The sequence below is a fragment of the Cryptomeria japonica genome, chromosome 2 (genome assembly GCF_030272615.1).
Source record: "Cryptomeria japonica chromosome 2, Sugi_1.0, whole genome shotgun sequence".
NCBI classification, from domain to species: domain Eukaryota; kingdom Viridiplantae; phylum Streptophyta; class Pinopsida; order Cupressales; family Cupressaceae; genus Cryptomeria; species Cryptomeria japonica.
Genome location: NC_081406.1, coordinates 674,306,283 through 674,319,181, shown reverse-complemented (window position 1 = coordinate 674,319,181; position 12,899 = coordinate 674,306,283). Strand labels below are relative to the sequence as shown.

General features: G+C 34.2%; 1 protein-coding gene across 2 annotated transcripts; it reads left to right on the top strand.

The window, feature by feature from the left end:
- Window positions 1-508: 508 nt before the first annotated feature.
- On the top strand, window positions 509-3,989 carry LOC131060604 (uncharacterized). Of its 2 annotated transcripts, XM_057993905.2 has the most exons (5): window positions 509-799; window positions 1,715-2,498; window positions 2,643-2,735; window positions 3,321-3,388; window positions 3,481-3,989. In XM_057993905.2, exons 2-5 carry the CDS (start codon window positions 1,878-1,880, stop codon window positions 3,602-3,604), a joined length of 906 nt encoding a protein of 301 aa, XP_057849888.1. In that variant the 5' UTR covers window positions 509-799; window positions 1,715-1,877; the 3' UTR covers window positions 3,605-3,989. The 2 variants fall into 2 exon arrangements, with proteins under 2 accessions (XP_057849888.1, XP_059072821.1); XM_059216838.1 differs by having other exon boundaries at window positions 509-2,498.
- Window positions 3,990-12,899: the final 8,910 nt, after the last annotated feature.

Genomic DNA, 12,899 nt, shown 5'->3' with positions numbered 1-12,899 from the left:
CCAATTAAAGATATATCAAACACCCTCATTTTGTATATACTCAAAATTAATAAAATCAGAGCTTTCAAATTAATATAATATTATTTATTAATACAATAATTTTAATATAACCATAAAAAAAACTAGATATATCAAATGTCTTCTTAAATACTTTGAAAACTAGATTAAAAAAAAAAAAAAAAAAAAATCCAGTCCAAAAGAAAAGATAAAAGAAAAAGCATTAAAAGCTTTCCAATTATAAAAATATATTCCTTGCATGTAAGGTTGAAATATATGTTACATTATAATACCTTTAAACCAAGGTCAAGAATACAACTTCAATTTGGTTTTCCCCATTCCAAAAAAACAAAAACAAAAATTTGAACATATCTTTATTTAGAATGAAGAAAATTACTTTTATAATATATTTAAATTTTATAAAATAATCAATTTAATTTTATATATTAATTAAAATTTGAAAGATCACAATCTGAAAAACCTTATTTCTATTAGACCAATTAAACAAGACTCCTTAATTCACAATCTCCCGTACGAATTAGAAACTTAAACGAAAAAAAGAGTCTCTGCGAGACCACCTGTACCAGTACTATGGGTTTCCAGCCCGGCTAATAAGTATCCTGTTTGGAGTTTTCCTGTTGGACACAACCTCCTGCCCAACAAAATTAGGAGACCAGACAGCCTGAAGGTCAGAAGTTGGAATAGTTCACAGCTACAGTATGATCTGATGAGAAAGTATCATTCTGCAAAGTTGCAAACTAAGAGGCCTTCTAGTGATTCTGCAAACCAAAAGGCCTTCCAGGTTTGAGACAATCAGAAACATCATGGTTTAAATGAAGGAATTCTTTCCTGAATGGAGATTTAGTGATATGAATTTTTGTATATCTTCAATTAAAGGTTAATTGGGTTGCTCTTAATGTTGTACCTTGTGACCCAATTTTCAATCATGGTGGTATTGGTTTATCCAAAGACTCCTCTGTAATAGGAGACCCTCCATGACTATGGATTCATACTTTTTGCCCTACTTCTGATTCACTGCTTATCTGGGCTATTCTGATCAAAAGCTGGAATTTTTCTTTCCCTAGAGTGAGGGGTCCGGGCGGCAGACAATTGGTGATTTGGAACAAATACAAATTAGAATCACCCCTGAAGATCACATACCCTTATTAGGATTTGGAAGTTGCTCCTTAGTTGTGGAAGGAATCGCCCTAGCCCTAGAGGATGTTTCACAAGGCTAGAATTGAGGTATTGCTTGTCTTTACAGGAATTTCTCAGCAATTCCCTCCCTACCTAGTCATCCTTCAACTTCACATTTGTTAGTAAAGTGACCATTAGATTTGGCTCAGGTCTATTCCGTACATCCAGCGATTTAGGCTCATAGGTTTGCATGAATGTAGGAGTTTCGACAACTGCAATTTTCCATATCTTCATTTAGTGCTAAGCTTAGGTTTATCTAGTCCAGGTTGTCATGTAAGCATTTCCTGCAACTGGAATTGAATTTGCAATTTTAACTTTACTTTATGTCCGGAACCCCAGAGACACTCGACTGAACTCCTTTTATTTTTTTGCACAATTATACTACAACTGCTTATACTTGCAAGTTCCTGTCATGAGCAATCTGTAATATTTTGATATTTATACTACTCTAAATTGGAGGCAGAGACATTATTGTGTTTTGCTATTGAACTCTAACAAAAAGCATGGTTTGCAATTTCAGAATTCTCATGGGAATTTCTTAGTGATGCACGAATGCCCTCATATGGATTGAGCTTCTAATATCAGGGCAATATGCTCGTTTCTTATGCATTGAATCTCAACACAGTGTAGATTCCATCTTTTGTAATAAAAGCCCGGTCACTTTAATTTCCGGTCTCTGCACTATGGCAGGCTGCTTTAGTTTCACAGATTTTAGAGACCAATGTTACCGTATATCCTTTTTGAGTGCTGGATTGAAGTCAAAACTTATGGAATTGGGTGATGGAACCACAATGCATTGTTGGGTTCCCAAAAAGGTCACAGACAAACCTGCTTTATTGCTCATTCATGGCCTAGGGGCCAATGCAATGTGGCAGTGGAGTGCTCAGATTCGCCCTTTTAGTGTCTACTTCAATATCTATGTTCCAGATCTCGTATTTTTTGGAAAGTCTTCTACAACAAGGCCTGAGAGGACAGAAATGTTTCAAGCGCAATGTGTAATGAAAATGTTACAAAATTTAGGAGTTACCAAGTTCCATGTGGTAGGAGTAAGTTATGGCGGCTTTGTTGCTTACAGCTTAGCACATATGTACCCAGATGCAGTTCAGAAGTTGGTTCTTGTGGCTTCTGGAGTTTGTTTGGAAGAGAAAGATTTGCAGGAAGGGCTTTTCAAAATATCTGACTTGAAGACTGCTGTAAATATTTTACTGCCACAGACTGCTACCAATCTGAAGACATTAATGAAGATGTCCTTTTTCAAGGCTCCTAAAATGGTCCCTTCATGTTTACTCAAAGATTTCATAGTAGTAAGTCTGGTTATTTCTCTCTGTTTTGCTTGCATTTGTTCAACTTATTGAGCATTTTTAGTTTGCTTCTAATGTATTTTAGAATGTTCTCTTGGATGCAACTTTGATTCATCTGCAAAGTTTCTGATTTGTCTTGTATTATAGAAAATGGTTATAGACAGAAGAGAGGAGAGGATTGAGTTGGTCAACCACTTGATTGCGGGCAAAAAAGCTTCTGATCTTCCTGTTATACCTCAGGTAAAACATAAGATAGAACAAGAAGTTCCTCTTTTAGATTTTTGTATTGTGAAATGTGTTAGCCAATAAATTAAACAGAGAGATTTCTTTCACGAGACAAAATGGGTCTCATCTTTCTTTTCTTAAAGGTTATTCTAATCTTTGAAGGTGGCCAATGTCCAAAACTTGTGGTTTTTTGTATTTGGTTGTTAGTAGTTACTAAAGAGTTTTAGGTATCTCATCCCTTTGTATCCATAGCAACCTATACACGTTTTGTATCCAAGCATTTCTTTCCTGAAAATGTGAAGTATATTGATAAATACTTAAAAAAGTATTGAACCAAAACTGTAGCCAACTTATGTTACAGCTTATCTTCAGTGATCAACATATAGCCATGCCTGACAGGGCCATGCATGTTTTGCAGTCAATTACAAGATAGATGGAATTTGATTCAAGCATTTTATAAACCACAGAAACATTGTCGATCCATACTCCGTTTTCTTGTTTTGCATTCTTGACTTGATTGTGCTAAGGCAAAGAGCAAAGCTTGTGTTGCTTTATATTTCACTTTCATACAAAAAAAGAATTTTATCACTTTCCCTGCAGGAAACACTATTGATCTGGGGTGAACATGATCAGATATTTCCACTAGAGCTGGGAAACAGATTAAAGAGGTTTGAACTCTAAACTTTTGCACATATGTACATTGTTAGTTATTTGTTTGATACTCTTTACTGATCACATTGACTCGGCTCAAATATGCCAGGCATTTGGAAGACAAGCCAGAACTAGTTGTGTTTAGCAATGCGGGTCATGCAGTTCACCTGGAGAAAGCTAACAAATTCAACCAGCAGCTAAAGAAATTTCTCCTTGCTTCTTCTCAGAATTAATTTTGGTTTAAACAGTTCTAAACATGATAACTGATGCCAAGACATGCTCAACATTTCTTGGAACAATATATATTTGGGAATTCTTTGGTAGTTAAACCAAACACCATAGTTACTTGGAAACTTGATGAAAAAAATAATAACACAATCGAATCCAGAAACAAGAAAGAACAGTATTAATGGATTGCGTAAATCTGATGTCATTAACTTGTATCCTACACTTAGTGGTCGTCCCCACTCTTGGCCTGCTTCGCAATTGCATGTAGAGATGTCTCCAGATGCAAGAAGTTTTAGGTGAAGTTTCCTAGCATTATTATACATCTCTGGGAAGCCACCCTGGAAAATTGGGAAATTTTCTATATAAGTTTCTTAAATGTTTTATCTTTTTCATCTTGTGTTAGTAATTGGTTGATTAGATATCAATGAACAAAAGAGAGTGCAACCTTTTGTCTTTCTTGGTATGAGTTCATCTAAACTTTTAGAGATTGTCATTTAAAGGTTTTTTCTATCTGGTGATTATGACTATACCATATTTCTAATGATAATTATTGGTAATTATGATTTTTATTTTCTTATGGTCTCTATTATCATCCTCATGATGGATCACAGAATGTGATCCAAAACAAAAATCTCCAACACAATCTACTCCAGAAAAAACTTAACAGTACCTTTCTTTGTTAAAAAATTACAAGAGATCAAAACAAAGTTAAATATTAATAAAAAGAAGCCTGATTCTCATACAGATATTTATTGATGATGCTTTTGCTTTCCAGAAATATTAAGATCGATTAACAGATGTGATTATCCTAGTTTCCCATTTTTTTCAAGAATTTGAAAACTGATATGGCAGCCGAATGAATGCTCCATGTACAATAGAATGGTATCATCCAAAACATGTTGCAACTAAGAACAGTAAAAGTTGAGAAAGTGGATTACAAATGAAAAAAATCTGTAATAGTTTATTAAATTGTATTAGATAAGTGGAATGTAAAATAATGCTCCATAATCTCAACACTTGTTTGTTAATAAAAATGAGTGTAGTGAATTGTGAAGGCATTGCCTCCACTCAATCATAGACAATCTCAAATTAAGAAACTCACTCTTGAGCTAGGGTTTATAGACTAGGTTTTGGGATGCTACCAGATCTGGATTCTTTCTTGGCCAGTAACAAGTTAAGGGGAAAATCTATGATATATTCCTCCATTGTACCCACTTACCAAGTATATTAGTGTATGTGTTGTCACTACTAGATATGGTGGAGGAATTGCCATTGGACCAAGCTTCTGATTGGGCACTCTTTTATGTGTTAAAGTAGTCTCCATAGTGGGTATAAACGCTAGGAGATCAATAGAATATATACTCTTGCTCATAGCTTCTAATTTGTCATGGTGCATTCTAACGATGGCAGTTAAGAATTGTACATTACCGAGTATGGGGATTAACAATCTATTCCTTAAGATGCCTCAAGGAAACCTTTGGCATTGGAAGAAAATCTTTGAGATACAATTTGAATGGCTATATTTGATAGTTCTATATAAAGGTATTATTAGAAATATCTCATGAAGGATAATCCAATAAGCTAATGGATTCAACCAAGTGTGTTGTACCTTATAATTGTTTTAATTATAAGTTCTTCAATGGTTTTTTTATCACTTCTTTTTAATATTTGTTGCACCTCTAAAAAGATTTAATGCAAGACTTGTTTTTCATGAATGTTAAAATAGGCATATTGCTGATGATCTTATGTGAAGGAGACATAGCAATGATGGAAGACATGACAATTGTAAGTGACTAGCGATAGCAAATCTAGGTACTTAAAATAGATGTCAAATTAAGAATTTAGTATTTAATTAACTACATATTGCATTAGTGTTATCTTCAAGATGAGCCCAATCATTACTTTATGATCAAATATTTCTAATATGGACCTCTTTGTGTTATCTTCAAGATGAGCCCAATCATGACTTTGTGATCAAATATTATTATATTTCTAATATGAACCTCTTTGTAATAAAGAATTGAATGATCTATATAGACAAGTATTCAATGATTATGTGTACTTGTGGATTTAGAAAGCCAAGAAAGGGTAAGGAGAAAAAAAAGAGGAAACAACATGGAGATTTCATGGAATAATCCACCAATGGTATCTCATCCTTGAGATTACCTCTTTGTGCCTACATCAACAAATCATAAAAATGAGTTAGATTTTCAATTAACCTCGTGAGAATTGCTAAAGTTCTATGAGGAGAAAGGATTATTTATCAAAGAGGAACAACCTTTTATATTGACACAGAAGGAACTACACAAGCATATCATATGTTATATTAGAGGAGAAGGTCTCACAAGTCTTTTTTAACAAATTAATGATCCAAAATTTTCTTCTAAGAAAGTAGGCATCAATTATGTTTAAGATGATATTGCATCAAATGACTTATTTTTTACATTTAAAAGGTTGTTCAAAGAATCTACATAAGAATAAGTTGAAGGTGGCCAATTCACTTAAATTGTTTAGAGGATGATTGATAAAAAAGTTGAGAGACTCTTCTGAGAGGTTGATGTATTTCTTCAACATTTTACTTTATTGTATAGACATCAAGAGGGTTTTCACTTCGAAGAGGTAGCTACTTCAAGGCCCATGGCTTTTGAGAGAATAAATGATGAGGGATTTCCATTTTAGTTGGCATCTTTGTTGGAGATAGGAAGTTTGTTGGTTGAGGTTGATAATTCTCGTCAAGAGGTTAGTGAAGGACCATAATTGGATGAAGAGCAATTTATTCTTCTTAAGGACAACGTGTTTTCAAGAATCACAACTTTGACCAAGATTGAATGCATAGAATTCATTACCAAGTCTTGATATAGATTCCTGCAACATATTGAGAATGGTGTAATTCTCTTCCCATCTGTAACCTTGAGATGTGTGGATCTTGACATCATTTTTCAACTATGTATTGGGGGATGCATAGGCTGCGTTTTTTATTATTGCTTTTGGGTGTTGGTTGTGTTTCAACTTCACCATTTTCATTTTAAGTTTTGGTTGTGGTTTTGTTCATTCACTACATGGTGTGTTTGGACCTTCTGCATGTTTCAAGATGAGGTTCTTCAACATGTAAGTTGCTGGTGTTGTTACATTGAGATACATGTATGACATTGTTCCAAGTTTGTTGTGAGGACAATATATTTATGTTGTTGTGGTATTTCTTGAGACGTGTGTGTGATGCTTAAATGCCTAAGTTATCATCATGCTTTAGTTCGTGGACATGCATATTATATTCCATGTTTCCAATGAATATTATCATGATTTTATGTCATTTAGATGCACAAATATTTACATTTTTATGATGTTGTACCCTATTGGGTGATTATACTATGCTCTAACTATTATATATTAAGTAGGTATGCTTGACATGTATGTCGAGTGGTTATAAGTACATGGTTATTTTTCCACCTGACTACATAGGTCTGAGTTATTCCCCAATGGTATTTATTTCAAAGATGCCACATTGGGCCTCCTTATTGTTTTCCCCAATCATACTTGAATCAAGTATGTTATTTGTCATGTTTGACCCATTGTTAACCAATTCCAAATCAAAGGCGATTTCAAAGTTCGTTTATATTATGAGTTACCAGTAATTGTTTGGTTTGATTTCCTTATTTCTTGTAAATGAAAATTTAGGAATGAAATAATTGCTTATGTCATCTAGTAGAATATTTCCAATGTTTTGGGAAAAAGAGGAAAAAATGAACTTATTTAAAAAAAAAAATCCTTCAAGTGGGCAATGGTTAAAGCTTGATTTAGTCATTTTATAAAATTGAGCACATAATGAATTGATTTTGAATGTCATATTATGCTCAAATGTATTTTTGGAAAAGAATATAAAAATGAATAAAAGATAATAAGGAAAATATAAAAATAAAAAATGACAAAAAAAGGTGAAAAAAAAAGAGAAGTCTTTTATTGGGTTCATCTATATTTTGTGAAGAAAATTTCTCCAAAATGTCCCTTTGGTTAAAATTTGAAAATGGAAAAATTGGGCGGTACTGAATATGAATGTCTTGGGAGATGAATGGATTGGGATGGGAAATATATTGTGCTTGCACATGTGATCTTCCCTTCTACAAATTAGTAAATTTGTAAGTTTTCGTGTGTTTGATGTGCATCTAATTTTGAGGCTCCCCCTCTCCATTTCTTGAGCTCTTTCTTGTTTTGGATGTCACGCTCACCCTTAAGGGAGCATAAGAATTCTCTCATAGGATTCATTTTCAAGAATTATAGTAGATTTAAATTAATTTGATTTTTTTTTGAGAAAAAACTATACCCTCAAAATGCCAAAATTTAAAAAATGCTCAAAATTTGAATTTTAATGTATGAACAAGTTGTTCATAAATGATGCAAAATGACACTTTTCATTTAAAAAAAATATGGGTTTTAAAAATTGTGAAAAATTGAAGCTCCATTATTGGAGTTTGCATTTAAATTGTTGGTTTTTGCATTCATAATTAAATTGAAATCATTCTTTTAGGTGTTTTCAAATGGGCAAAAATATTACTTCCCCATGGATTTTTGTAAGGATCACATTTAAAATATTTTTGAGCCAAAATTTTATGTCATTTTTATGTGCCTTGTTTTTTTATGCCACACTTAATTGTGATGAGTCATAATGAACCTAGGCTGAAGGTACTAGAGATTCATAGTGGAGTGTCTCCCAATGTTTGTCAGGACACAAAATAGCCTATGGATATCTCGTGTCAAATTTTTCTTATTCTTATTAAATTATAACTAATGGCATTGGCTAAATAAATTTCACCAAGACAAGGATTCTTATGGCATAGTTGGAGTGCTAGTATAGGCTCAATATGAGCATAAAATGCATGCTCACTTTAGGAGCATTGAAAACTCTAGGTCGGGTTCCTCATGATAGGTTGATCATACCCAAATCCACTTAGCCATCCCTTCGAGCTTTGTAATCACACTATTTGCCTCATCTCTAGCATATTATCCTTGCGCCTTTGTGTGTTTTCTTGTGAGTGGGTATTGTTTGTGTTGTTGGTGATTTAACCCAATAAAGATGCTATGTTTGTACCTTTGGTGATTGTGTGCCCAGTGATGATTTCTTGTTTATGTTATTGGTGATTGATCCCAATGAGGATATTGTGTTCATGCCCATTGAGCATTGTATTTCGGGATCCATCTTGTGATGTTGATTTAATTACTAAAATTCATGATGTGTATGTACCACATATGGTTTGTGTAAATTGGGCTAGTTGAAAATGGGGTAATGCCCCACAATATTGATAAGGAGAGGTATCATAGGCCAATGAAATTATGTGTCACAATATAGTACTACAAAGAAGAAACAATGTACAAACATGTAAAACATATTATTAGCAACTATAAAAATAATATGTATAATAAGGCACATTCATGTGAAGGTAGACAAGGTTATGATAGCAAATAAAAAAGTGCACACAACAAACTCCATGACACTTTATAAAACAATAAAAGTATAAAAAAGGAGTAGAACATGATATGCAAGATCTCCAAATTTCATGTACAATATGTAGTAATTATCTTATAGTGTTTCCAAATGAATATGTGCATTCAATAGATGCTTACAATGTTTAAAAAAATCATGTTCTAGAATGAAACCATCTCATGCAAACAAAACATTTTTAGGTGTCATTATATCCAAGTAATCAACCAAAATGTGAAATAACAACAAACTAAGTAAAAGATACCTAAATAAAATTCTAGAAAAACTACATGGATATCTATGAAGAGATTTTGAATACCTTTCCAACAACACACCAATTGCCATTAGAATATTAGATAATAAAAATGTCAACAATGGTAAGCACTTAAACAACTATGTATCAAGCACACATCAATCAAATGAGAAAGTACATAAACTAGAGCTCACAATATTACAAGTTGGGATCTAATACTAAAAATAATTCTAGGGTCTTCAAGTATTTTTAGGTCCCTTTGAGTACTCCATTTATTATCATGATAATTCTGTAGGGGATTGATACTCAATGACTATTTGTGGATTCAAATTGGGATTGATATGTTGACAACATGAGATCCAATAATGGATATGTTTTCACGATGTTTGGTGGTGCCATCAATTGGATGAGCAAGTGACATGTTGTGGTCGCTTTGTCTACTACAAAAGCAAAGCACATGGAATATACTCATGTTCATAAGGAATCCATTTAGTTTAAGCAATTGTGTTGAAATGTGGGACTAAGTCAAGGGGCTATTATAGTTCTATGTAATAGTGTCATATGTTTAGCAAAAAGTCTAACCTTTTATGCGAGGACAAAGCATATTGATATTCTACACAATTTTTTTCATGATGCGGTAGAGGATGGGAAGGTGATCCTGGGATAATTTGACACTTTGTAGAATGTTGTAGATGATTTGGCAAAGTAAATGAGTATAGAAATATTTAAATTATGTTACGATTCTAAGGGTTTCTTAGTTCCTACTAATTAGTTGATGATGTTGATACTCCATTTGCTCCTACAATGTGTTTAATAATTACACGATCTAATGTTAGAAAATATGTCTCAACCTTGCTCCTAATGTTAAGTATATTAAAAAAAAAAATGGGCTTTGAGACATAAAAAAACAATTTCAAAGCTATGAAGTTGGAATTGGGCCAAAATAAAAAATTCGGGTTGTTTGGCACCACTTCCATGGATGCCTATTACATCGATTTTTATTTATTTTTATCTAAATGCAATTTATGGGGAAAAAGACCCTAATGGTCTTCAAAAGTTGGACCTCCTACATTGAAATGTAAAACCATCTAGAACACAAAAAAGAGTTGTAATAGGGAGTTACACTTATTGAATGACTTATGATGAGTGTTATGACATATCATAACCTGATTTTTGAATGGAGATAATGGAGCCAAAATGGAATGCCCAATTGGTGAATAGATTATAAAAAGTGGAAGGAATAGACTATGACAAGTGGAAGGAAAATGAAAACCAAGTAGACTAACATTTTTGTTGCCTTCTTGCTCAAAGAAATCTCTTTAAGATTGACGTATAAGGTTCTTCCTCTTCTAGTTCACCTTCTAATAATTATACTTATGTATAGATTATCCATATTTTAATTCAAGTTGTGTCTTTTCTAGCTCTTTTATTGGATAGAGGATTTTCAACTTATGTATAGATTACTTTATGACATTTTATTCTTCTTTATTTTAGTGTTCCAAATCATATATGATTTTATACTTTCACCATACCCAATAAATATGTTTTTCTCTACTTTATGATCTAACTTAGTTGTATTTTCCTTTAGAATACAAACTTAAGCATTACAAAAAAAAAAATTAAGATGTTCAAGAAATGGCTTATTACCAATCCATGCTACTAAATATTTTATAAACAAGTGTTGATGTGGGTGATTGATTACAATTGTTAACCACGAGTAATATATGTGATCAATTATTAAATATTTATTACTTGATTAGATTTAATAACAAGGGCTAATGTAGGTGATTAATTGTTAAGTCTTTAAATTACCTTTGTGCAAAATGTTTTTTCTAAGCTAGTGCCTTTAAACATAATTCTTGATTCTTGCATCAAAATCTTATTCATTATCTCTATAACCATTAAATTTTGGTATATGTAGTGTTGTATTTTTCTTTGCTATTCTATGTAGTGTTGTATTTTTCTTTGCTATTCTATGTAGTGTTGTATTTTTCTTTTCTATTTTTTGTAGTGTTATATTTTTCTTTGCTATTCTATGTAGTGTTGCATTTTTCTTTGCTTATTGTATTTTAGTCTTGTAGTGATGTTTAACAACTATTGTTGATGCCAGGAATGGCGTGTGGGCCTCTGCTCCGATGGTGCCCTTTTCTGCTCACGTGCCCTTGTCCACAGATTTCCCCCCCTTCTTGGTGTAGGGGTTGCTAACGACCTTCCCGCGCCCTCCTGCTCTGTGTCGATTCTTCCTAGTTTAGCTTTTGTGGTTGATGGCTCTCCTAGCACAACTTTGGCTGGCTTTGGCCTTCCCCCTCCTCTCGTGGGAGCTGGGTTGGGGGTTCATCCCATTGCTGAGGGCGCTGCTGCAGGGTTTTCTTCGGCTACTGCTATTGCAAGTGGGGGTGTGGATGCCCAGGTCTTGGTCCCACCCATACCTCCTCCTCTTACTGGTGGAAGAAGTTATGCTCATGCGGCTAGGACTGCTACTATTAAGGGGGTTCGTCCCCTTCCCTGTGCCAAATCCTCCCCTGTTGTGATTTGTGGCCAAGATGTTGTGGATAATATTGACTTCTATCAGAGTAATGCATTGGTGTGCAAATTTTTTGGGCTTTGGCCTTCTCTTCTAGACCTCCATCGTTGGGTGAGTGACTCTTGGAAACCCCTAGTTTCTCACAACATAGAGCTCTTTCCTTGTGCGAAAGGTTTTTTCATTGCATCATTTACTTCTTCCTTGGATAAAAACTTGGTGTTGGACAAGTTGTGGGCTTGGGGAGATCACTCTATCTCTGTCAAGCCCTGGACAACCTCTTTTAATCCCCTTACTGAATCATTGTTTGTGTGTCCAATATGGGTCTACCTTCCTAATCTACCTCTCCATTTTTGGGAACTTTCTTGCTACGAGGCCATTGGCAACTCCATTGGTTGTTTCTTGAAGGTGGATGAGGCCACATCTTCTATGGGGCACTCTACCTTTGCTCACTTTTTAATTGGCATTTACATCTCCTCACTTCTCCCTAAGGATGTTGTTCTTATGGTTGGGGATAGGCCTTGGACTCAACCACTAGATTATGAGGGCCTGCCCTTCCTCTGTCAAAAATGCTTCTCAACAGGACATCTTGCTTCAGACTGTTCTCTCCCTCGTCACAGGTGTGCTGCTACTTGGTGGAAAGATGCCACCATTGACCATTTGACTATCAATGTGTTGGATTTTGCTATCTCCTCTCATGAGGATGATGTTTCCTCCCGTGATGAAGAGCCTCTCATTGTTGTTGAACCTTTTACTGATTCTCTCACTACTATTGTTGTTGTTTTGTAGCCCTGTTCTACTTCTGTTGAGCCTGCTTCTGGTACTGATCTGCCTCAACAACCTATTTCTGCATCTGCTCTTGATGTTGATACCTCTACTATCTATGCTCCTTTTGTTGTTCCCCTGTAGTAGTTTGTCGCAGTTTCACAACACCCTGTTGTGGTTCTACAACAACACTCTACAACTTCTTCTGATCACAACCCTACAAAATCACTCCCACTTGATCTCTCTTGGTCCTAATGAATGTATCACCTGGACTATGGTTCATTGCAA